Genomic DNA, 26,931 nt, shown 5'->3' on the forward strand with positions numbered 1-26,931 from the left:
AAGATTTTGGTTATAAACAAACCAAATAACAACAACAAGGAGAGTGGAGAGCACTCTTCTTGAAAGCCAGACTCCAAACAACCAGCTATAGAAGGGAGACTTTGCCTGGGCTGGGGTTGTTAATATCTTTTGCACATAACAAGGCTTCCTAAGGTGAGAGCTCAAGTTAGAAGGAGGTTGATTGGGGTACAAGGAAGCCCTTCACAAATGATATAGTTTCCTTCCTAGTCAAGAAAAGTATATCTGGGGATGGTGCTACAGTGCATCAGCCACCAAATAGAATGCTGGCATCCCATATCCCATATTGGAGCAGTCACAACTGCTCTGCTTCTCATCAAGCATTCTGTTAACGTGCCTATGAAGGCAGCAGATGATGGCTCAAGTACTTGGGTCCCTTTTGCTCATGTGGATGACCCAGATGGAATTCCTGGTTCTTCAGTTCAGCCTGGCACAGTCTGGCTCTTGTGTTACCAGGGGATTGAAACCAGTGAAAGGAAGGACAGATCTCGATGATCTCTCTTTCTTCTCCTCTCCTTTCCCTCCCTATCCCTCTCTTCTCCTTCTCTCCCTCTGTCGCTCTGCCTTTCAAATAAATCTTAAAAAAAAAAAAAAAAAACTAGATGCCTCTGAAACAAAATATACTCTTTTTTAAAGACTTATTTATTTATTTATTTATTTATTTATTTTTTGACAGGCACAGTTAGACAGTGAGAGAGAGAGAGAGAGAAAGGTCTTCCTTCCGTTGGTTCACCCCCCAAATGGCTGCTACAGCTGGCGTGCTGTGGCCAGTGCGCTGCGCTGATCTGAAGCCAGGAGCCAGGTGCTTCCTCCTGGTCTCCCATGTGGGTGCAGGGCCCAAGCACTTGGGCCATCCTCCACTGCCTTCCCAGGCCACAGCAGAGAGCTGGACTAGAAGAGGAGCAACCGGGACAGAATCTGGCGCCCTGACTGGGACTAGAACCCGGGGTGCCGGCGCCACAGGCGGAGGATTAGCCAAGTGAGATGCGGCACCAGCTTTTACTAATTTGAAAGACAGAGTTACAGAGAGAGGTCTTCCATATGCTGATTCTCTCCCCAAATGGCTGCAATGGCCAAAGCTGGGCTGATCCAAAGTCAGGAGCCAGGAGCTTCTTCCATGTCTCCCACGCAGTTGCAGGGGCCCAAGGACTTGGGCCATCCTCTGTTGCTTTCCTAGGCACATTGGCAGGGAGTTGGATCAAAAGTGGAGCAGCTGGGACTCAAACCTGCACCCACATGGGATGCCAGCACTGCAGGCCGAGGCTTTAACCTGCTGTACAACAGCACCAGCCTGGAAACAAAATATACTCTACCCCTAAGTCTTCTTTCCTTCGGTTTGTATGTGCCTACCCTGCTTAGATCTTGATAGAACTTAGGTTCACTAGTAAAATAGCCACAAAAGGGGTGCTATAATAGGACTTTCAGAAGTTCATTTCTTCTGCATTTCCTTTGATGTACTTCCTGTTTGAGCTAAAAGGAAGAGAAAGCTTCCATTTAAGCTATCCAGAATATGGATGTACAAAGCCTTGCCTTCCCTGATTTCATGATAAAAGTCACACTAACACATGTGCACTAAAATCAAACTAATCTGAGGTACTCATTTCCCAAAAATCTTGCAGTTATTTGACGGAAATTTCTGAAAGAAATAAAAACACCACAGGGTGGTAAATTGGCAAAACACTGGCTTTGGAGTCTGGGTCATGCCACTTACTAACATAGGCAAGTCTAGCAGATTCTGCAAAACTCTACAAGTGTCCCAAGTCTGGCTTGCTCCCTATTAAATGTTCTCCTGTAACAGTTGACTTGTATTTTTAACTCTTTCTATTCCTTATCCAGGCTGAGGTATTCAGCTATGGCTACTCGAGCCATATACCTCTTCCAGATCTCAGCTCCTACTGAATCACATCCCTTCACTAACTGTCCTTTTCTATTTACCTGCTAATCTGTGCATAAAACATTGTGGAGTCCAGTGCACTAAAGAAAGGAGGAATGGAGAGTGACTGCTAATGGTGTAATTTCTCCATGTAGTGATAAAAAATTCTGGGATTAGATATCACTGACGATTGCAAGATATAGTGAATGTACTGCATTGCACATTTTAAAATGATTGAAATGGTAAATTTTATTTTTCCTCAATAAAAAACAATTACAGAATATGGGTTAAAAAGTTCTTATAGTTTATCTGGTCTAACCGTCCATCTTCCGGGGAGAAAACTGAGACTTGGAAAAATGAGAAAAATTTGACTAAAGTCAGAGAGCTTAAGCATGTTACCTCATTTCTGTATAAGTTTTCATATCTACCATCAGACTCCTGCAGAATGGTCTGAAGGTCCAAAGTACTGTACCTCTTCACAATCCATCTGACAGTCCTCAGTTGGATGAATGAATTTATAACTAAGCTCTTCAGTGTACAGGTGCAGAAACCATTTTATCTGTATACTGCCTGGATCTGGATTCCTGGCTACCCTGTTTCATCTGCTGTGTGAAACACACTCAAAAACTTGATATCAGACCTACTAAAACCTACCACTTGCCATGACAACAAAGCCACTCTCTGCACGCCTGCCTACTGATGCTATTATCCACCCACCGGGCTGTACTTCTTCCCAACATTTGCAGTTGGGAGGGTCCTCACCCACTGCATGTTCTCAGCCTATCCCAATCTGTGTGAGAAGGTGATCTTCTAGGACTTGATCCCAATTCAAGTTTATCTGACTGCACTGTAATTTCAGAGCTACTGCTGGACCTGTTCCATATGTAATACCATTTTTAAATATGTCCTTAACAGTAAGCTATGCTTACCTAGTATGTAACTGGATATTGGCATGAGTCCATCCCACACATGGTCCTCAGGCCTAAGGCCCACTGAGAAGCAATGCCAATAATTTTGCTACCTTAATAAGTTTATCAAAACAACTAAAGAACTGAACGAAATGGCAAAATTTACAGGTCTGTTATTATGGCTATTTCCCCCAATACATCTTACAAAAGATGTTTTCCAATCATTCATGGGCTCCTACACATAGCACAGTGTTCCACCATTTATTTGCTCCTAAATGAAAGCTAACTGCTGATGTACAGACTCACTTATGTTGTTATGCCTGTTGGTAGAGGCCAGAGCAGCCAAGAAAGCCATTGTACAATTATATGTTCAGCAGGCTCATTGGTTTCAACACCATCCCCATTAATTTTCAGAGCCTGGCATTTATCAGAATGTACAGGCCTCCAAGTAGCCCATGTTCTCATACAAGTAGCTGCGTTAAGAGGAACTGAATCCTTGCATGCCCAGATGCTCAGTCTAGCCACATACATTTAGGAACAAGAAGTTGTTGCAGAAGGACTGATTCATCCAAACAATAGGTAAAAGATGAAATCCCTGAAGCCAAGAGGACAGGAGAGATATGGCAAACCTGGTATCAGGCTTAGCACCCTTAAGGGCTGCAGAGAGAGTACCGAAGATGTATGGAGAGAAGCAGGGAGAAATAATGATACTACTTCTGTGACTAACATTAAAAGTTTGCTATAAGTATCATCCACATTATTATTGTGTGCTTCCTACATGTCAGACCCCACTGTCAGTACTTTTTTGCATAATTTGGTTTATTTCTCACAACTTAATGAAGTACTATTAAATCGGTAATTTACACAGATGAAGCCACTGAAGCTCAGAAAGTACAAGCAACCTAGCCATGGCTACACTGTTAATAGATTGGAAAACTCTGATTTTAATCCTAAAAGAGTATCTCCAGAGCCAGTGCTCTTGTCCATTTATACCCTTCCCAGCTTTAGAAGCCCCAGAAAGACAGATTTTAATTTAACATAAAGACAAAGTCTCTCAGACCTTTCCTGAACTGTAACTAATGGCCTGAAGAGGTAGGGAGCTGTTAGTAAGTGTGAGAATAGAGAGTGGATAACCACTTAGGAGGCAAGGATATGTAATTTAGAGGTGTTTGAACATCAGCAAGAGGGCTAAAATAGATGACTTTAAAGATCCCCTCTGAGCTCTGAAATTTCCTGACTCTATGACTCAACAGCCATTGCTCACAGACCATTTTAAGAAGGATCAACAAATTCAAGCTTTTTGGCTGGGTCCAATTCAACCAAGCTCAATCAAATGCAAACTTATTCCAGCACTTCCTTCCTTAAACCCAGTAATTGGGCAGTCACAGATGTTTCTTGGAGCATTACTATTAACAACATACAATATCACACAATGTCAATGGATTCTTACACAAAACAGGACATATCACGTGATACATAATGTAAAGGAGAGGGGAAGGTGAGGTGGTGGTAGTGAAAGGGGTGCAATGTAAAATGCGGCAAGCAGGAAGGAAATGTAGATCACCCAAATGTCTTCAAATATTTTTTAACAAATAACTTCAGACCCCAACTACCCTAAATGGATTTCTTCTCACACAGCTGCATCTTCTTCTCCTAGCGGGAGGGGGGGGGATAAAGTGAAACAAAGAACCAGCTATTTATGAGATTAGAAAGGCCTTCCTTCCATCTTTAGGGAGATAGCATTCACCTGTGTTCTCCAGTACCATCAGTAAGGTGGATGGAAGGATAGGGGCCCAGGCATGGCAATCTAGGAGGTTCTGTTACATAAACTCCCTCTCTCTTACTGCCTTGATATCTTGATATGTTTTCCAAAGACAGCCATGGCTGTCTAACATTTTATGAGAGGAAACAGAAATTGACATGAGTTAATCAGCCTATCAGCTCCAGTTGTTTCTGTTCACAGCTGATGAGTAATATTTTAGGACGGGGGCGGGGGGCATTGCACTGGCAGTGGATAGCCCCTGACTGCCCCAAATAAGAAAGAGAAGTGGGGCAAGTATAGGCTAGAAATAAAGTTCCTGGAAAAGTGGGAAAGACCAGAGGAGAAAAAATAGTTTGACAAGGCTCCCTTACATTTTAACTCTTTCCTATGACATCCCATGACTGTCCAATATTCTGGAGTCAGTCAAGTAATGCAAGGATTTCAGGCAGGCTTCCTATCTGAAGCCAGTATGTGCTGCCCACAGATCAGAGTACAGATCTTTGAAACTAGCATAGACTCAGTATACACTCTTATCTCTGGCCTATTACAACCCCAACTCAGCCTACACCTGAGTTTGGCACCCACTTTAGGCAACAGCTCCCCTGATCGGGCATACTGCTCTGGGAAACAAATTATCCCAATTATTGGAGAGTGATAAGACTGACAATGGGAAAGGAACATAAAAGAAAAGTGGGTATGCTCTAAAGACAATTTGATACAACAAACCTAGCTCTTACAGAGCTTGCCTGGAAGTACCTTTGGCCCCAGACCAGGCCAGAAGCATGTCATCAGTTAAGTAGGAGCTAAGTATATTGTCATCATGGAACTAGAACTAGAGGACAAGGAGGAGCCACAAGAGAACTGCCATGGTCAAGCTACCATGAGCTAACCTTCACAGGACCAGGGACACTCCTTTCTGGGCGGCTGCCCTCTGCACTGAATTTTCTCTGCCCTATCTACAGCCAAACTAACCCTCAAGATTCCATCTCAGGTAAAGAGAAAGCCCAATCCCTCACTGGGGGCATAGTCCTCAGCCTTACTAATCTCTTTTCACAACCAGTAGCTCTTTTGAGCCCCACAATGGGCAGAATGCAGAATGGCAAAGGAACTGGATTGTGACACCCTAAGACACTCAGGGTTCAGATATTACTCTGACCTGGGTCTCTGGAGAAATTAGTCCTTCTCTGCTGTTTTCCCATTGTAACCAGGAATTGAGCCTCTCTGTTCTGCTCTGCTAGCCTTAGAACTTTATGTATCAGGGAAGGCAAATTACAACCACCTTTGGAAAGGTCCTATCAAACTGTGGCATTCTATTCAAAGGCTAGAATCTAATATTTGAAAAAGAGCAGGACTCAATGCCCCCACTTTATAGGTGAAAAAAAAAATGAAAGGCTCAAAGATATGAACAAATATACCAAAGAAAACAACACTACCAAGTACTAGATAGAAGATGCAAAGTCAGTACCATCTGACTCTCAGACTAATCCTTTAGAATTCAAAGTACTTCCTATGGGACATGGAACCTTAGGAGACAGGCACTGTGTAGGGCTAGTTGGCCCCAAGCAAATGGAGGTGCTAGGAAAATGTGCTTGCAATCCCTCCTTCCCAGGCTGTGTCTATCTATCTTTGATTATCTTCACTTACTTCCTTTCCTAGTTACCCTCATGGTCCTTTCTCATCTCTAATCATTCTTAGGCAGTACAAATGGACAAAAGCTAACACAGATGCTCCTTAACTTACAATGTAGTTGTAAGTTGTAAAGCCATCATCAGTTGAAAATATCATAATTTGAAAATGCATTTAATACGCCTAACTTACTGAACATCATAGCTTAACAACAAAGTACACCATGGATTATTGGTTGTTTACCCACATGATCACAATTACTAGGAGCTGTGGCTCACTGCTACTGCCCAGTATTATGAGAGTATCACACTCTCATATGTTAAACAGCCCAGTAAAAGATGAAAATTCAAAATCTGAAGCGGGTGTTTTACTGAATGTATATCATTTTCATACCATTGTAAATAGAAAAACCCTAAAATTGTAAATTGGTGATAATCTATACTGCCTGCTCTCAAAATATCTGGATCCTAAAGCAAAGTTTCAATTACAAAATGAAAGACTATTATGATTCCTAATAAAGAACATTCTGGCTTCAGAAACACAGTGAAAGACACATATATAGGAAAAGAAAGGCATATGTAAGAAACCTAAGACTTGGACATCTGCATGTCTGGAAGTTCCCTAGTTAATGATATGGATTTCTTTGGCAGAAATAAACTGTTTCCATGCCAGAACAAGAGAAATGAGACCATGAAAAAAGTTGAACTTACACTAAAAATCAGGTAGTAAAGCGTAAGAAAGAATCACAAACTTGGATCTAGTAACATTATCCTCTGAGTGGCCTTTCAGATGTTACTGCATTAGATTAGACAAAAGAAAATGTAATCCTAGCATAATACATATATCTATTTTGTTAAGTATTTTTTAAAAGATGTACTTATTTATTTGAAAGTCAGAGTTGCAGAAAGAGAAGGGGAGACACAGAGAGAGATCTTTCATCTACTGGTTCACTCCTGAAATGACTGCAACAGCCAGGACTGTGCCAGGTGCAAGCCAGGAGCCTGGAGCTTCTTCCGGGTTTCCCATGTTGGTGCGGAGGCACAAGCACCTGGATCATCTTCTGCTACTTTCCCAGGTGCATAAGCAGGGAGCTAGGTAAGAAGTGGAGCAGCCAGGACTCGAATCAGTGCCCATACAGAATGCTATCACTGCAGGCGGTGGCTTAACCTACTGCACCAAAGTGCTGGCCCCTTGTTAAGTATTTTTAAGTTATATTTACTTATATGAGAGAGAGGTAGAAGAGGGGGGTGGAGGGAGAGGTAGAGGGAATGAGAGGAAGAAGGAGATGGAGAGAGAAACACTACCATCCAGATGCCTGCAATGGCTACGGCCAAAGCAGAGAGCAGAGAACACAATCCAGGTCTCATGTAGATAGCAGGAGCTCAATTACTTGAGCCATCACCACTAATTTCCAGGGTCTGCATTGGTGGGAGGCTGCAGTCAAGAACCAGAGCAAGAATTTGAATTTTGGACACTCCAATGTGGGATGAGGGCATCTTAACCACTATGCTAAACACCGGCCTTTGTTAAGTATTTTTATAGCTATACTACAGTACAAAAGCTTTTATTGGTTTCCGGCTTTTAGAACAAATTGTGGACAAATCATCAAAAATGTACTGTGATTACAGTAGAGAATGAATGTTATAATCTTAACTTTACCAAAATAAAAGCACAGCTGCTAAAGGCTGGGAAGGAAATACTGAGAAAGGAGCTGGGAGAAAGGCTGAGAGGGATACAGGTTGGGGGGACTAACATTATAATATCTTGTAGAATTGGTAATGTGTGGTTGGCAGACCAAGAAATGTGGCCTAAATATGTTCTTTGAAGTGGCAGTAGTGACAAGAGGTGGGACTGAGCAGTGACAGGTTTTATTTTGGGTAGATTGGAGAAATGAATTGTGGGAGAAAATTAAGTTTTAAATTTTATTTGAACTGAAAGTTGACAGGTCATGTTCCAAAATTCTATAATCACAAAGTTGAAACACATTTATAGATTTGAAGTTCACCAACAGAAGATATAAAAACAGAAAGGTTAAAACTGGTTGACCCTGGTCGCGGAATTGACAAGGGGATTTTTCACTTTTGATACAAACCTATATTGACTTTTAAATAGCTTAAAATATAAATTATTATCAACATAATTGAAAGTGAAAAGCAAAATGTGCATTTATTTGCAAAAAGAACCAAAGAGCAAACTGTCTTTTCATTTACAGTCTGCTCAAGGGACAGGAACTGAACTGCCTCTTCACAGTATCTCATGTTATCTTTTCCGTGGTGGTACCCACTGGCAGTTTACTCACAGAAAAAGCGTCATTACCTGGGGATATGTTGCTACCTATCAAAGTGTCATGTCAGTGGTGCACTCTATTCATCACCTGTAGTGCCACGCCAAATTATTTCTGCTCCACTGGGAAGCTCCATCAAACCGATGTGGTGTCCTGCTCTGAGTGGTGTCAAGTTAAGAAACGCAAGTAATTGTGGTTATAGAATCATAGAAGAGGGGTGGGCATTTGGCGAAGCAGTTAATATGTAGTTTGGGATACCCATATCACAGTATGTGGGTTTAAGTCCCAGCTCAGTTCCTGATTCCAGCTTCCTGCTGATGTATACTCTGGGAGGCAGTAGGCATGGCTCAAGAACTTGGATCCCTGCCAAACTATATAGATGACTTGGATTGAGTTCCTGATTCCTGGCTTCAGCTTGGCCCAGCTTTGGCTATCGCATGCATTTGGGAAGAGAAGCTATCTCTCTCTGTTAATCTCCCCTCACCATCTCTCCACCTTATAAATAAATAAATCCATACATGTATAATACACGCATACATACATACATACATACAATTAGTATCATAAAGAAATTCACAATGATAGAGAAGTTAGGGCATTTAGAAACCACCTAGTCCCAATCCTTGAACTGTAAAGGAAGATACTGAGACCCCCTAAGAGGGTAACTTCCTGCCTGTCATTCTCTAAACCAGCAGCAGGCAGAACTCTTCAACTCAGGTCTTTGACTTCCAAGCACAATGCTCCTTTGACCTTTACTCTGTTCTTTCTGCTTGATAACCTGTTCCACTCACACAAACTGATTTGGCTATACCTACAAGGCACATTTCCAATAAAGAAAGGCCTCAAGGGATGAGAAAAATCTCTACCCATAGCGCCCTATTCATATGCCTCTTTTGCCCACTTACCATCATCTTCCTACTCCTTGGTTCCTATAGGCAAAAATGAGCTAGTGACTTAGGTCTCACTGGATGCAAGTTGCCATTCTGGTCAAGAAAAGGGAGAAGCAGTAGGTCCCCTAAGGAATCATACTCTTGGGGCCAGCACTGTGGCATAGTGGTAAAGCTACTGCCTGCAGTGCTGGCATCCCATATGGGTGCCAGTTCGAGTCCTGGCTGCTCCACTTCCAATGCAGCTCTTTGCCATGGCCTGGGAAAGCAGTAGAAGATGGCTCAAGTCCTTGGGCCCCTGCACCCATATGGGAAGACACAGAGGAGGCTCCTGGCTCCTGGCTTCAGATCGGCGCAGCTTCAGCCGTTGTGGCCAACTAGGGAGCAAACCAGCGGATGGAAGACTTCTCTTTCTCTCTGCCTCTCCTTCTCTCTCTGTGTAACTCTGACTTTCAAATAAATAAATAAATCTTTTAAAAAAAAAGGATTGATACTTTAAACTAATCAGTTCAGCCCACCATGCTCAGTGACTGTTATCCTCAGTGGTAGAATCTGGTTTCTTGCTTAAAGCCTTGGCCTCCTTTGTTTCAGCTCTGTCCTCTGGGGGAAATGGAAATGTCTCTGAAAAACAATGGTATGCATATGTATTTGGACCAGGGACTGTTAGACTCCATCATTGGATGGATTTCTGAAAGCAGTGGCACACATGAGGCCTAAGGCCTCGGACCTTCGTCCCATGGTTCATATCCTAGCTTTCCAAGTCTTTCAAAAAATGATTAACCTTCTGTCAAGTTGAGGGTCCAGGTCCATTCTGGGAACAGAGCTAAATCAGGAAATATTAATTTGCTCATTCAGTATAAAGCATTCTAAATGAAGGCTCTCTCAAAAAGACCCACTTCTGAAAACTAGGCACATCTGAATATTATTTCCTCTAGTGACCCTCTAAAAAGCAAGGCAAGGTCCCTAGAAACACACCCCTCAAGATGGCTGACACTCTCAGCACTTGTCTACCCAGCTCAAGGATGTGGCTGTTGCTAAATGCTAGACAGTCATTTTTGTTTGGGGCCTATTAAATACTGTCAGTAAAATATCAAAAGCACTAATAATAATAAGCCATGTGGAAAAAAGATAAAAGAGGTTTTTTACCCTGACTCATAATGAAAACCATACTGACAGAAAAAGCAAAATGATTATGATTATTTTCTTAGACTTTGTATTCTCCAAAGAGAACTCATCTCCAGGCAACCATGTCATCAGGCCACCAAGGAAGTATATACATGATACTAAGGAAGTCTAAGCTTATACCCCAATAAACCCAGGGATTGTCTACACAAAGTTAAACTGGCCCCAGGTCCCAAATAAAAACCTTCAATTCAGGCAGCCAATCAAGTCACAAATTCATGCTATGCGTCAACAAGGGGACACTAGTAGGAAAGCTTTACCACAAAGGGAACAAATCAGAGTACCTCCCATTGGTACTAACTCTTAAATATCATCTTCCTAGTGCAAAAGGTAACATGTCTCAATAAACTGGCTTACACTACATCATTAAGGACTAGCAGCTGGAAACAAAAAAGCAATTAGGGTTTTGCTGACAGATGCTGGCCAGATTTTTTAAATCCAGGATAACTTAGCCACAGTTCTTCTTGGAGGACCCTCAAAGTTGCTTTCAACTTGAAGACTCTATAAGAGACCCAACAGGGTGACCTGTGCTACATGAATTTGAAGAAACTCTCTGGGTCACAAAACAGCTGGATTTAAGGTTCTCTCAGTCTTATTTACATGTATGCTCACTTGATCCTTATAACGAGTATGCGATCCCAATTTTCCAGATAAGGAAAGCAAAGCTCAAGGAAGGAGCTCCTGGCTCCTGGCTTTGGCATGGCCCAGCCCCAGCCATTGTGACCATTTGGGAAGTGAACCAGTGGATGAAAGATCTCTCTGTTTGCCTTGCAAATAAATAATTGGATCTTTAAAAAAAAATGAGGCTTTCCAGTTCTAAGTCTAGTGTTTCATGCAGGTAAAAAGCTTTTCTCAGGTGTCTGTTTTCACTATATAAACAAAAGCAATCAATATTCTGAACAGAAGAAGTTGGATTTCTGCAACATCTGGTCTGTGCAAAGGCAATGAGCTGCTTAGAATATGCTTTCCTCTTCCTAACTTCAGGCAAGCCAGAATCTACAGAAATCTATAATTTAGAGAAACAAGGAAAGTATATATCCAGCTCCTGATGGCATTTTAACTTTCTGACAAAATCCACAACCTCATCACACAGGCCTCATCTCTCATTAATAACAGGTTGCCATGTGTCCTGCTCTCAAATAGCCAGCATGTTCTCTCCAGACCACAACCCAAAGTAAAGACAAAGACTCCTTTTGCATAGTGACAAAGGAAAAGCACCTGACTGCCTTAGGACCCAGAAGGCAACCAGAGGCCTACCACAGAGGTGGGATTTACTAAGACACACAGCAGTCTGCCCTCAGCTCTCAGGAGGAAACCAGCCCAAGAAAGCCACAGAAGGTATAAACAGCTTGATATGCAAATTGATATTCTATGAGCTTTAATTCATTCAAACTGACAAGTTTCTGAGAAGGAACATCAACTCCTGCATCGCTTTTGTAAAGTCATGTCCCTCGAACTATTTCAAAATTAGTAAAATAATTTTATTGTGATAATATATGGTAAATTTGGATATAATGGGCTAATTAAAATACACATGAAAATTAATTTTACATGTATCTTTTCACTTTTTGGCATAGCGAATAGAAAAATTTTAATTATATGTGTGGATTAAATTAAGGAGCATTAATGCCCACTCACTGATAATCTGAAACCTGGCTCTGCTATTTGTCTTCCTAACTTGTTTAATCATTTTCTCCCTTCTTTTGATTTACTCTTTATTATAAAAGTGACATTTCCCTGAAACTTAAATGCAAATGAAATTGTAAGACACTGTTTCTGGGTGTGGGCTAATTCTTCTGTTTAAAGAGAAGCCTGCCAGCATAAGAGACATAAGTTGTATGTTCACAGGCCCTCATGCTAGACCTGAAGGTCTGTGGTTCCTGATGTGCCCATGGGACTGATTTATCAATCAGCAAAGTTGAGCAAGGACACAGGTGGCATTTAAAGATAGAAGTTGCTTCATAAGCATAGAAGAAACGATTGGATATTTCATCATAAGACTCTCTGGACAGAAGAGGAGGAGAGGTCATTTTGTCCACTCTCCTGCTTCTGAGAAGTAACCTCATCTAAAATGTCCCAATTAAATAACAGTGCTTTCTGGGTTTGCAGCTCTACAAGGATGGAGGACTAGTTTAACTCCTAGGGTCAGCCTTGATATATGAACCTTCTTGGAGCTAATAAGGTGGTAGTGATACTTATGGTGATGATGACAATAATAAGTTACCATTTGCCAAGTACCTTTTATGTGTGAGCAATGTGCTAGACACTTTACTTACATATGTGATCATTCAATCCTCATAATTAGTATGTGATCTCAATTTTTCCAGATAAGGAAATCAAAGTTCAGGGAAGGTAAAAATCTTGCAAATGTCAGAGTTAGGAGGTAGAAAAGCTGCACCTCAGGTTATCTGACTCCACATATCCTGCTCCTTCCTTCATATCACACTACCATAATTCCAGTCTTGAGGCCCTTTAATCTCTAAGAGCCCAACCCCACTTCAGTCTTATTTTACAGGAGAAACTAATAAAAAGTGGTACATTGTGATAAGGTGGTAAAGCCACCTTTTTGTGGCTTTGCTATTTGTCTTACCACAAAGCAGTGTTCACATGTTTTATTTTATTCGCTGTGGTATCCCCTAACATTTAAGAATTATCAACACAACTTTGCAGATGGGGAAAACCAGAACTCAAATGATTGATTCCAGCTTGCCTTCTGAAGGAAGGCCAAGAGTTGGGACATTCTGGCCAATGATCTTCTCCCATAGCATCCTGCTAACTGGTGATCCCAAGGAAACAGAAATGCCTGGAAATGACCTCCCAAAAGTACCTCTGCAAAGGGCCAGTTTCACCATGGTAAATGTCAAACAGGCCAAGGCCTTGTAAGCCCTTGCAGGCTGCCTGCTTCCCATCCCTAACACATCTTAGATCCCAGCTACTTTGCTGTCCTGTAAAAAGTTCAATCAGTAAGCTCTAGTCCCTGTGTGGCAGGGAGCCCACACTCTTACATTAACAGTTGAATACAGCGTTGCGACAATTCACAGAGGGTGTTTACACTTCCCTAAATGAGAGAAATGAGGCAAAGGAAGCAGAGAGGAAGGACAGGGGTAGAGGAGAGGGGAGGAGACAAAGATCAGGGGAGAGCAGAAGCATAGATGGGAAAGACTTAAACGAAGAAAGGATAAACATGACAGGACAGTGAAAAAAGATAAGAGATATAAGAAAGGCAAAATTTCACAGCAATGTACAGTTAAAAGTTCTTCAAAAACCATCAAGGCCAACTCCAGAAAGGGAAACTAAGGCCCAGATAAGAAAAATGATTTATACAAAGGTGGGAGTTTGGGAGGGTGGTGGTTATTAAAATAAACAAGAGACAAAGGGGAAAAAAAGCTAAAAATGAGGACAGCAAAGGAAGCTCAGGTCCCGGTAAGGAAAAGGAAAAGAAAAAGAAAAGCAGGAAGGGAAGGAAAAGAAAGCAGAAAGAATGGAAGAGTGGAAGAAAGTAAAAATATAAAGTTACTAAGAGAAATAAGAAGAAGAGAGGCTGGTAGAGGGAAAGCCAGGGGTGGGCAGCTAAAGAGATAGAAGAGGAGAGTGAAGGCTGACACTCACCCTCACAAAGCTGGCAGGAAACCATCCCTCCTCATCGTCGATCTGGCCCCACCACCAATCCTTGTTGGAAGCATCCAAGACTTTGATGACGTCGCCAGCCTTAAATGCCAACTCCCGGTTGGCCATGGTGACGTGATCCCATACTGCCTCAGCACTAACGATGGAATCTCCAGTGATCAGCTTAGGAGACAAAATGAGAATGTGTTCAGTCCACACAGCTGGCTACCTCATTTGCCCCTTCCCCCACCCACAGGGTTCCACTACTCATGGAAAAACTGACATACTCTAGTGGTGAGGGGTGAGGGTGAAGGGCATGGCACTGGAGCACAAGCTCTGTTGGACCACAAGACAAACAGTATTGTGAACTCTCCATTAGCCACGGAATGATACAGAGTGAATATGGACTACACAGGCCTCATTCTTTTATTCCTACTCCTGAATTTCTCCCCCAGAGAAGAAAGGAAGCTTCCATCTCTCTAGTGTTTCAAGGCAGCCCTGGATCTGGAATGGGAGAGGCTGAAATCAATGGCTAAAATGAGGCTCAAACTTTTTTGCTTTCAGTTCTTGTGCTCCTCTCCCTTTCCTCCTCCTCCTCCTCCTCCTTGGAACTGTCCAACTGAGGGCGGGTAGTACATTATTTAACCTTGCTGTACCCCTTCCCTGGGATAATAGACCATGACATTCCTCACACACAATGGACCCCAGTCCTGCAGCCTCCCTTTCTCACCCACACATGATGTCATCCAGAGAGGCCATGGGTATGAAAGAATATGATTTTCTATGATGCCTTGTGCCCAAGAAACTCAGCTTTGGCACAGATTCATTCAGTTATTTGTACAACCACCCTGTGAGATACAGAAAGGTCTGGATTGACTTCTGGATTTTACAAATAGCAAAACTGAGCAAAAAATAATCAAAGGATGAGTCTAGGATTATCTGTCAAAGCAGGGCTGTGCATGGTCACGATGGTTGTTAGACTTCATGGTCAGCAGGACTGGGTTCCACACAACATCAGGCAGATGAGTGTAAACACATGCATGCACATGCATACGCACGCACACACACACATTCACGACACTCATCTAACCACAGTGATAAGGATGGGGGAGGGGCAATAGTTTGTGTTATTTCTTGTTTCCTCACAACCGTTCCAGTTTGCTTGGGCCATAAGTCTTCCTAGAATTTGGGAAAATAGATTCCAGAATAGTGAACATATGGCCTGTAAGGCAAAAAGACTAAGTACTCTCTTCTTAGCACTGAATTGCTGAACATGTCCTCTAGAAGTAAGCTTTTTCCATTACCCTGCTTTGAGGAAGGACTGACCACCCAAGGCCATCATAGTTCTACAAGAGCAGACAAGAGAGACAGCGTATGGAGCATGCATCTTTTACCATAGGTCTATCCTATGGCCATTATCCAGACAATAACACTATGCTCACAAAATGAATGCACAAGCCAAGATATACATATAGACACACATATAAACACCCTGATCTTTTCACTTAGTTAAGGTCATACATCATTGCTCAGGATTCTAGTCTTCATGCCTTCTATAGAAGGGAAGGCACAGGAAAAACACCTTACCATGGACGCAAAAGAGATTGCTAGGACCTTTCACAATACCACCTTTCAAGTATTTCATGCATTACTATCTGTGCAGTGTTTTCACAGTTAGTACAACATTCAATCCTTACTGAATGAGCTGTGTCTCACTGTTATCCATATTTTAAAGATGAGGAAATTGAGTCTCAAAGAAGTGGCATGGTCCTTCAGCCAGTAACACAAGTAATAAATTATGAAATCAAGTTTTCTGATCTCATGTGCTCTTACACAAATCAAATCATGATACTAATGTCTACTCATCAGCTATACTGAACTTACCAAACTTTATCCTTAACAGCAAAAACCAGATGGATCTTATTCTTAAAAACCCCTAAAGAAGGAGATTTAGACATATATCTTTAGTCATAGGTAACCCTGCCTCTGAAAAGCCTCATTTTTATGTTGCATTTGCTTCCTTCCAATTGTACTAAATCAGCTTCTCCTTGGCCTCAGCAGAAGAGGAGAATCACTGGTCACTGGTCTCAATAAAATAAATCTCCTGCCAAAGTTGAGCTCTAAATTTGTGTTGCTAGAGTTCAATGAGCACATACAGCCCCAACCCAGAGTACCATGAGGGCTTGTGGTTTAAATCTGTAACCTTCTTTTTAGGAACTATATGTTTGCATTATCCCAGTAGCAAATACCACACTTTGACCTTATTTTGTCCTGCTGATATGCCTGGGCCCTTAGATCACACAGTATAACTTTATCCTGGATAAGGCCAATTCAGGACCCAACCAAATCAACAAACCAACTGGCAAGCATGTTGTCAGGGTCTACTTAAATTCACTGACTGTCAGAAATGGATAGCACTTCAAGGATTATAACCCCATAAAACCTTCATTTTACAGTTCAGGCATTGTATAACAGGAGTTATCCATAGTCACCAGACGGCCAGCCTCCTAGACTAGTATTCCCCCCTCCCTGTATTTAACAATATAGAGGGGGGAGACAGAAAAAGAATACCTGGATTTAGGATCTCACTCTACTACTTGCTAAAGGTATAATGGTAATTATGATGATGCTAGCTAATATGGGCAACTCATTATGTGTCAGGCACTATTCTGAATACTTTATATACATTAACCTATCTAAGCCTCACAAAAGCTCTCTATCATGCATATGAGGAAACTGAAGCTCAGAGAGGTTAAATAAGTTACTGAAGTTCACACAGCCAATAGCTACAAATGCAATTCAAATGCAGCCACAATGGGCTCTAGAGACTCTGATCTTAACTTACAAAGTATGATGCCTCTAGGTCTAAATTTGTTCAGCTACAAACTAGGAACTAACTTCCACTTGTTTCATAAGTTGTAAAACACTGAACTAAAAGTTGATGCAGAGGTTAGAGGAGGACTATGCCAGAAGGGGCTAGAAGTTGTATAAAGCTCCTGTGCTCTCCCATCATAAATACAAGCAGAACAAAGGGAAACTCCTCTTCATTCTCTCAGTTGTTTTGAAAAAGAAAAGTAAACTGTTCTCAAATTTCCTTTTGTATTCAGAATTGACATTTAACTTGCTATAATTTTTTTTTCATACACATGTACTTCGTTCACCCATTTTCTTTCCATGTTCATTCAGGGAGCTCCTACTACATACACTGTGGTTGAGCTACAGCCCTCCCAAAGATCAAAGTTTCTAATGAAATAGAAAAACATCATTCCTCTGGACACCAATAGCACATGCCCTTCAGGTAATATGCCAAAGTGGTTAAGGGCAGGCAAGCCAAGCTTGAAGTCTGGGCTTTGCTACTTGAAAGGTAGCAGCGATGACAGGAGGTGAGGAATAGAAGCCTCAGAGAGACAAACTGAAATGGAGCTCTCAGCATGTAATCAGAATACTGAGGAGTGCAGTCTCACAAAAGCCAAAGACAACAGTTTCAAAGTATAAAACCTTGGACCTGTTTTTTCATCTGCAAAATGGAGATAATGAGGTTTGCCTCACAGACAGGGTCACAGAAAAGGTGAATTGAGATGTTGGATATGTAGTACCTAGGATAGTACCTGTCATGTGCTGATTTAGTACAAAATGTCAGAGGAAGGAAAGATTACATTTGGCCATTGGGATCTAGGATCTAGAAAGTTTTTTGGGGACACTAAGGACAGGCCTTAAAGAATACATGTAATTGTAACAAAGATTGTTACAAGGGGTTGGCATTTGAGGCAGAGGAATGAGATAAAACAAAATCTGAGAGAAGACTGTAGGGAATGTCAATGGTCAAAAAGCAATGAAGTTTGAAGAGGGTAGGGTTGAGAAATGGGAGTAGAGGGGGAAATGGTTGCAAAGGTGGGTCAGAGTCATGTTTAAAAGGTCTTGAATCTCATTTGAGGGAAAGAAGGAAGTAAAAGTTGATTTTGGGGGGGAGGGGTGTAGATCCTCCCCCAAAATCATTAAAGCATAAGCATAGATTATAAGGGAATACTGGCTTTGAAGGAGAATAAAGGGTAACACATTTGCTCTTTAAGATGTTAAGTATGGGGGCATAGCAGGTAAAGCTATTGCCTGCAGTGCCAGCATGCCCTACAGGTGCTGGTTTGAATCCTGGCTGCTCCACTTCTGATCCAGCTCTCTGCTATGGCCTGGGAAAGCAGTAGAAGATGGCCCAAGACCTTGAGCCCCTGCACCTGCATGGGAAACCTGGAAGAAGCTCCTGTCTCCTGGCTTCAGATCAGCGAAGCTCTGGTCACTGTGGCAAATTGGGGAGTAAACGAGTGGATGGAAGACCTCTCTCTCTCCCTCTCTCTCTCTCTCTCTCTCTGTCTCTCCTTCTCTCTCTGTGTAACCTGACTTTCAAATAAATGAATAAATCTTTAAACAAAAAGTATGGGGGGTCAGCAGGACATGGAAGAAGGTTTGGTACTCAAGAGAAATCAGGGAATATAAATACTGAAGGTTTGGGAGTCAAAGACCCAACAGAAATTGTAGAAACCAAGGAAGTTTGCCCGGGAAGAAAGTGCTAAGAAAAAAACTGAGAAACCCTGGGAAATAGCAACAATGTGAGGTCAGGAATAGAAAAATCACAGAAACAAACCTAAATGGAGCTGTCAGCATATCATCAGATATCAAGGATTTTGATCTCACAAAAGCCAAGGACAAGAGCATCAGGCAGCAGGAGCTGATCAACATTATCAAAAGGAGCTTCAGAAAGAAAGCCAAGAGGGTCTGCACTGTGCTTCAGTGGGTTAGGCAGCCGTCTGCAGCACTGGCATACCATATGGGTGGCAGTTCCAGTCCTGGCTGCTCCACTTCTGATCCAGCTCCCTGTTAACGTGCCTGGGAAAGCAGAGGAGGATGGCCCAAGTACTTGAGCCCCTGCACCCAGCTAGGAGACCCTGAGGAAGCTCCAGAGGCCTGGCTTTGGTCTGGCCCAGCTCTGGCTGTTGTGGCCATTTGGGGAGTGAATCAGCGGATGTAAGATCTATCTCTCCCTCTCTCTTTAACTCTGTCTTTCAAATAAATATAAATCTTATGAAGGAAGGAAGGAAGGAAGGAAGGAAGGAAGGAAGGAAGGGAGGAAGGGAGGGAGGAAGGGAGGAAGGACCATTTGTGAGTGGCTAGATCAAGGACTAAATTCTCTATTTCCAAACTGATTTATACTCCTCTTCCTTTCTATCAAAGCCTTAATTCCCAACTCTTCCCTACCCTCAAGCCTGACAGAAATCCAGGCGATGGTGTTTGGTTACTCAAGCAAAATATGCAAATAGGTGTGGGCAATGGAACAGCACTATTGTGACTACTAACAAAATAATTTTCTAATTCTGTGGCATTTCAGATGCAGCATCAAATACAGGTTGGCTCTTGCTTCAACTTACCAGTGAGTGTGGCACAGTGTTTCCCATGCTTACAACAAAGATATTTTTGGACATGAGTAAGAAGATAGGGAAGGGAAAGAGTCATAATATCATACTTAAAGATAGAATGGGGTCCTATTCCTTTTTACCCAGATTTCCCAAGATAATCATAATTTCAAATATCCTATCTCACTGATCCCAAAGTGATACAAGGGCACTTCAAAAAGTTCAGGGAAATCGGGGGCCGGCACTGTGGCACAGCAGATTAACGCCCTGGCCTAGAGTGCCGGCATCCCATATGGGCACCGATTTGAGACCCGGGTGCTCTACTTCAGATTCAGCTCTCTACTATGGCCTGGGGAAGCTGCGGAAGATGACCCAGGTCCTTGGGCCCCTGCACCCATGTTGGAGACCTGGAAGAAGCTTCTGGCTCCGTATAGGCACAGCTCCAGCCATTGCAGCCAATCGGGGAGTGAACCATCAGATAGAAGACCTCTCTCTCTCTCTGTCTCTCCTCTCTCTGTGTAACTCTGACTTTCAAATAAATAAGTAAATAAATAAATAAAGCTCAGGGAAATCAAATTAAAAGACAAGTTTATTTTGCTGCAAAAATTTTTGAAATCCATGCATAGTTTTTTCATAATGTGCATTTTCCATGAACTTTAAAAAAAAAAAAAAAAACCCTTGTATAACTGTTATCAGACCAATGTGCCCTGAATTTTAACCTGGAAATAATATCACTACACACTGAAGGCAATGGAAGTTGGAAATTTAAGGCTGGTCTCTGATCAACAATAAGGAATTGTGTTTACAGCTTAAGAGTGGCTAGTGGCTAGTGAGTCATTTTTTTAAAAAGATTCGTTTATTTGAATTGGTAGAGTGACAAAGAGAGAAATAGAGAAAGAAAGAGATCTTCCATCCACTAGTTCACTCCCCAAATGGCTGTAACAGTCAAGGCTGAGCCAGGTCGAAGCCAGAAGCCTGGAGCTAGGAGCAAAGAACTTTGTTCAGGTCTCTCACATGGGTAGCAGTGGCCCAAAGAGTTGGATCATCCTCTGTTGTTTTCCCAGGCACATTAGCAGGGAGCTGAATTGGTAGCAGAGCAGCTGTGACTCAAACCAGTACTCTAATATGGAATGCCAACCATCGCAGGCAGTGATTTAACCTGCTGTGCCACAAGACCAGCCCCTAGTAGGCCCTTTTGCAGAGGGCAAAAGAAGAATAGGAAGAGAAGAAAGTCAGAGGGAGGAAGAAAGGGAATGAAGGAGGAAAAGAAATGTATTTGTTGAGAACACATGCCAGGCTTCTTTTGTGAGCTCAATCTCTAGAAATCTCCAGGGTAAGCATTAACATTCCCATTGTTCCTGAGGACAACCTGTGAAGTTAAACAAGTGACCCAGAGTCACCATTAGTAGGTGGTGGGGCAGATTTCAATCTCCTTTGGCCTTACTCTATAGTTTTGCTTTTGCCGACCTCTATAGTGCCTATAAAAAAGGCAGAGGGGGAGTCAAGCACACACTGTAAATGACCTAGAGCAGCGGGGGCTCATTAAAACAAAGACTGTTGCCTCCCACGCTGAAGTTGGGCTTGGGAACTTGCATTTCAAATAGGTCGCCAGGTGAAGCCAAAGTTTGTTGGCCCAAGGATAGCAACTGTAGAGCCACTGCCTCATTGGACCTTCCTAGTCTAGGCTTTAGCCTTGCCATTCCTGATGCGTCATTCTTCCCAGGGATGCTCATGCCACCCTGCTGGTTCGGTTCTCTACCTCTAGAATTTCCTACTTATTTATGAAGCTTTCCTCAGTGGTTGGTGTTTACCTGAGAAGGATAGTTGGGGTCATGTAAGGAGCATGCCCAATGCCAGGTTGTGCCAACACAGAAAAAAACCTAGGACCACAGGCCTTACCCAGTTTTCAAGAACTACACTATTTGCCTTTCTCTTATTTTTACCGTCTACCTGAACAGAATCACCCCGCAAATAGATATTTAATTAGCCTGAGTATCTGCCAGAAATATTAGTTTTAACAGCCAAAAACAGAAGAGGTAGAGGTTTTTTTTTTAATAAACTAACACATATTGTGTGGAATAGCAAAAGTGTCAATTGTCATAAGGGTAGCTTAGCTGTGTCTGCCTTCTGAGAAGCCTCACAAGAGAAAAAGAAGGGATATGAGGGGCTTTCGCCACTCTATGAGGTTTTCTCAGGTTGCTGTTGGGTCTTATCCTCTCAGAAGGCAATCTTCTTCAAAAGCTAAGTATGGACATGAGCAAAATTTCTTCCCCTTGATCCCTTTAGGCACATTTAAAACAGGCTGGGATTTTATGCTGTCTCCTGAAGTACCCATATTATTCTTTTAATATAGCCTTGTAAATGGAATCTAGATATATGTTACCCAAAGTGTTGAAGAATAACCTTCTTCCCTATATCTGGAAGAAACAGCAAGTTCAGGCCACTCCAACAAAAGCTAAGGAGCACCATGTTGTACAGCAAAGACAGAATGGCAACAGAAAAAAACTCTGTCAGTAATTCACTGACATTGGGCATGTCCCTTTCCCTTTTCAGTCTGTATCTTTAGCAGACAAGGGACAGATTGAAACCACCACACAAGTGAACTCTCAAGTCCCTCTAACACTGGCATTCTATTGAGGCTAACATTTTACTTCTGCAAAGGATAGGGATTTTGTTATTGTGGCTCACCCTCCTGTTTGTGGCTGATTTGTTTTTATGGATGTCTGATGAGGAAATGAGAAGTTGGAGCTGACTAGGCCCTTCCTGAAGATAACTCACTCAGGCATTGCTAGCAACACATTAAAGCACAGGCTAGTGCCTGTGTTTTCCCAGACTAGCTGAGAAAACTGAGGAATGTGGGTTTCTATTTGAAGCCCTTGACTGTCCAATTCTAAAGCCAATAGGGACCTTTCCATTTTGTTCTCACCACTTAGCTCCTCAGAGAAGTCATCTTCTTTACAACATCAGCTCTAACTTGTCTTCAGTTTTATATTTCCAATAGCTTGCTCCACGTTTCACTGGATGACCTGCTACCAACTCCAATAAAACACATATAAAATTCAATATAGCTGGTGCCACGGCTCACTAGCCTAATCCTCCGCCTGCGGTGCTGGCACCCCGGGTTCTAGTCCCGGTTGGGGCTCCAGATTCTGTCCCAGTTGCTCCTCTTCCAGTCCAGCTCTCTGCTGTGGCCCGGGAAGGCAGTGGAGGATGGCCCAAGTGTTTGGGCCCTGCACCCGCATGGGAGACCAGGAGGAAGCACCTGGCTCCTGGCTTCGGATCGGCGCAGCACCAGCCATAGCGGCCATTTGGGGAGTGAACCAACGGAACGAAGACCTTTCTCTCTGTCTCTCTCTCTCACTGTCTAACTCTGCCTGTCAAAAAAAAGGTATATCTAGATGAAGGTCAGGCTCAACAAAATCAAGACAGAACCCTCTGATCCAAACACCAGTATGTATACTGGTTACAAGCCAATGCACACCTGCCAGGACCTGAACGCCTGGGAATCCCAGACAAGACATGGTGCTACCCAGGATATTTTCTTATCCATTCCAAGATGGTAACAAAGGATGGCTTCTTACATAGGAAGTTACAATGTGATCTCAGCTATAATGGCATCTAAACACATGAGGGAAGGTGAGTTGTTTGCTTGGTCTCAACCTTAGCCATAGACTCTTGTGGTATGAAACCTCAGCCTCTAGCTCAAACAAATGGAGCCAGGAGTTTCTGAAGTGAGATCTAGCTGTTGCCCCACAGTGTTAAGAGCTTGATCTTTTTGGCCGGCGCCGCGGCTCACTAGGCTAATCCTCCACCTTGCGGCGCCGGCACACCAGGTTCTAGTCCTGGTCGGGGTGCCGGATTCTGTCCCGGTTGCCCCTCTTCCAGGCCAGCTCTCTGCTGTGGCCAGGGAGTGCAGTGGAGGATGGCCCAAGTGCTTGGGCCCTGCACTCCATGGGAGACCAGGATAAGTACCTGGCTCCTGGCTTCGGATCAGCACGGTGCGCAGGCCGCAGCGCGCTGGCCGTGGTGGCCATTGGAGGGTGAACCAACGGCAAAGGAAGACCTTTCTCTCTGTCTCTCTCTCACTGTCCACTCTGCCTGTCAAAAAAAAAAAAAAGAGCTTGATCTTTTTGAGAGAATGAATCCTGTAAAGAAAATGCAGCCTAATGGACCAATCATTGTGCAGATCAGACAGAATATGAGTTTCTGGACAATGAACCATGAGCTGGAGGAGTCTCCCAGAACAGAGTAACTCTCAATCTGATAAACACCTTGCATCTTCAAAACACCTGGAGACAGGAGTTACTGTAAAGTTGTTCTGGGATCTTTTGGCATCATTTGGTGCCTCTGACTGGTAAGCCAAGCATAGGCATACAAATATAAGGGTACTTCAAAATGTTAGTGGAAAAATGGAATTAACAGATAGGTTTATTATTGTGCAAAAAGTTTTTGAAATCCATGCAGTTATTTTCATAATACACATTCTCCATTCTCCATGAACTTTCTGAAGATCCCTCCTACACCAGAGTTTCTTAACATGAGGTCCACAGACCCATGCTCAAAATCAACACAGCAACAATAGCTCATGCAGGAAGATTTTCCCCATCTGTTTCAAGATGCTATCTGTGCCTGCTCTGGTTTACCCCACTCCTATACAAATCTTTAGCACTGAGGCCACCACTAGCCCTGACAGAAAACTCTGGCAGCATCTCTCTAAGCTACAATCTAGGAGTAATTTCCTAGAGCTGTATTCAGACAGTCTCCAATACTCTAAAAGACAAATTATTAGTAAAATAATAATGAACTCAGCAATGCCATCTCTATGAGTTGTTGAATCAGAAGTAGGCTACTCCAAGCTGGAGGTAACCCTGCCTCTTACCTGTCTGTTGAGCCAGCTTGGACCCTATAACCCAAATGTTCCTGCCCCCATACCATGCCTTTCTTAGATTTGCTGTGGGTAACTGAGCTCCAGTCACACACTGGGGTCTCTTGTTGCTTTTATATGGAGAAATAAGAGCAAGGCAGAGCAAGCCAAAGGGAGAGACAGGAGGATTCTTAAAGAGTCTCTAATCCCTGACATGACCTAGATCTGTCCTGGGTTCTTGAATTTCTTTGTTTAGTTCCACAGGGCCAGTGGCTCTGGGAGCCTTAACTTAAAGCCCAGCCTTGGAGTTTCCTGGGCAGGGGTGGGGGTAGGGCTCCTCTAGGTTTCCAGAAGGGTAGGAGGAGGGGGCTAGAATTACATGAAGAATCTGTCCTCCATGCCTCCCACATGCATAGTTCTATACTCATCAACATTACAGCCAGAGGGTGGGTGGGCAAGGCAAAGAGAAGAAAGGAAAGTCATTTTTTATCCATTTGACAGATGTCGTGTTAAAATCTTGTAAGGGAAGGAAAGCTGTAGGTGGGGGGAGGAGATAGGTTGGAACTAATGGTTCTAATGTCTTTAATATGTGGCCATCTGGTCTAAGGTACGGAGAACAAGAACAGCTTTCAGTCAGGAGCACTGTGACCCACTCCGGTATAGGGAGAAAATGAAGAAAAATAAATACATTTCAATCAACTTAAACCACCTTTAAGTGTACTGACATGCCCACCCAGGACATTGGCTTTGGAAAAGCTCAGGGCCTTGGCATGCATTTCCAAAGAGAATCTAAGTATCTCCTGGGGAGTCATTACAGCCCAGAGAGGAAATCTGCATTTAAACAGCCCATCAGAAAGTGAAAGATAGTTTCCAGTGGTTCATTGATTTCCCTCTACCAGTTGGCTCACAGTGAGAGAAAAAGACACCCAGCCAAGGCCAAGGCACCTCCCTGTTAGCAGCCTTTTTTGCTCAAGGGTAGACCATGTTTCTAATGCAAAGTCCTGCAGAGACCTGGGTTTTCAGCAAATATTCAGTAAACAGTGGACAAATGGATGGCAGAGGCATTCAGTGAGCAGCCACTGGGTCAGGCCCCAGGGGACTCAAATCGCTGATCTGGCTTCCCCCTCAGACCTTGTTGTTAAAGACTTAGAGGGATACAACATCCAAACCTGGGCTAACAGGACACCAGAGAAGAAAAATCAGACCCACCTCCAGGGCTAGAGATGGCACCACGACTGTCTGAGTAGAAAAAGTGGCTGTTCTTGTAACAAAAGCCCTTCAAGTAGGTCAGCCAAGCTTATATAAGGAAGCGTCTGCCTGTCTGGACTAGGTGGAAGAGGTGGGGGTGAAGGGAAGGGATCCAGTGCACCTGATAGAAGGACAAAGCATCCAATAAGGTGCCAGGGTCTGAAAGTACTCTTCTTGGATCTGTTTGCACTAAAGAGCCTGAAAGGTAGTGGGTTCCTATACCCAGAGGTAGTCAGGACTGGAGACTCCCAAGAGCTAGCACACCTAATTGAGTTATTCATTTCTCCATTTTATAGGTAAGAAAACCGAGTGTCCAGTGGAAAAAAAAATTGTCTAAAGTGTCAAGCTAAGTAACAACAAAGCCAATATTAGAAACCAGGTCGAGAATTTTAAATTTTTTTAAAAGGACAGATGTCAACTGTTTTTGAATCGTACACCCCTCTACTGTTAAAACATTTAGCTGCTCATTACAAAAAAGTAACTATGTGAGGCCGGCGCCGCGGCTCACTAGGCTAATCCTCCGCCTTGCGGCGCCGGCACACCAGGTTCTAGTCCCAGTTGGGGTGCCGGATTCTGTCCCGGTTGCCCCTCTTCCAGGCCAGCTCTCTGCTGTGGCCCAGGGAGTGCAGTGGAGGATGGCCCAGGTGCTTGGGCCCTGCACCCCATGGGAGACCAGGAAAAGCACCTGGCTCCTGGCTCCTGCCATCGGATCAGCGTGGTGCGCCGGCCACAGCGCGCTGGCCGTGGCGGCCATTGGAGGGTGAACCAACGGCAAAAGGAAGACCTTTCTCTCTGTCTCTCTCTCCCACTGTCCACTCTGCCTGTCAAAAAAAAAAAAAAGTAACTATGTGAAATGATCGAACATTAACCTCTTCACTATAGTAACCATTTTACTATAATTCCATAACATCATGTTCTAAACATCATATATATGCAATAAAAATTAAAAAACGCATTTATCTCATTATTGTTCTAATATTTTATAAAATCTTAACAAAATGGAAATTAAATAAAAATGGGATTAACAACTTAACATATAAATAACCTTTTTGTGACCAGAGTCTCCAGATCACTGTTTTAGATATTTTCTGGCACTCTTTACAGCCACAGCTCTACAGATATTAATCAACCAATATCTGCCTCTCCTTCTCCTCAGGTTCCCAAAAACGTCTAATCCTGAAGAATAAAGAGGGTTAAAACACGTCAGTGTGAAAGCTGCATAGACACTTCCAGAATTTCCCTCACTTGACATCTGTACTAGGGGATCTCAA

The 26,931-nt window shown here is 42.9% G+C and overlaps 1 protein-coding gene across 14 annotated transcripts in view; it reads right to left on the bottom strand.

Annotated features, from left to right (window-relative positions):
- ARHGEF9 (Cdc42 guanine nucleotide exchange factor 9) overlaps positions 1 to 26,931 on the bottom strand; it is a 407,702-nt gene that overhangs the window by 99,347 nt on the left and 281,424 nt on the right. For 9 of the 14 annotated variants that reach the window (XM_008272701.4, XM_070067439.1, XM_008272703.4 and 6 more), the window contains one exon: positions 14,150 to 14,329. The exons of 4 other annotated variants lie outside the window; for them this stretch is intronic. In XM_008272701.4, coding sequence (XP_008270923.1) covers positions 14,150 to 14,329 — 180 coding nt within the window. Of the gene's footprint in view, positions 1 to 14,149; positions 14,330 to 14,876; positions 14,995 to 26,931 lie in introns of all 14 variants that reach the window. One more of the 14 variants, XM_051827738.2, reaches the window with a different exon arrangement.

The sequence above is a fragment of the Oryctolagus cuniculus genome, chromosome X (assembly GCF_964237555.1).
Source record: "Oryctolagus cuniculus chromosome X, mOryCun1.1, whole genome shotgun sequence".
NCBI classification, from domain to species: domain Eukaryota; kingdom Metazoa; phylum Chordata; class Mammalia; order Lagomorpha; family Leporidae; genus Oryctolagus; species Oryctolagus cuniculus.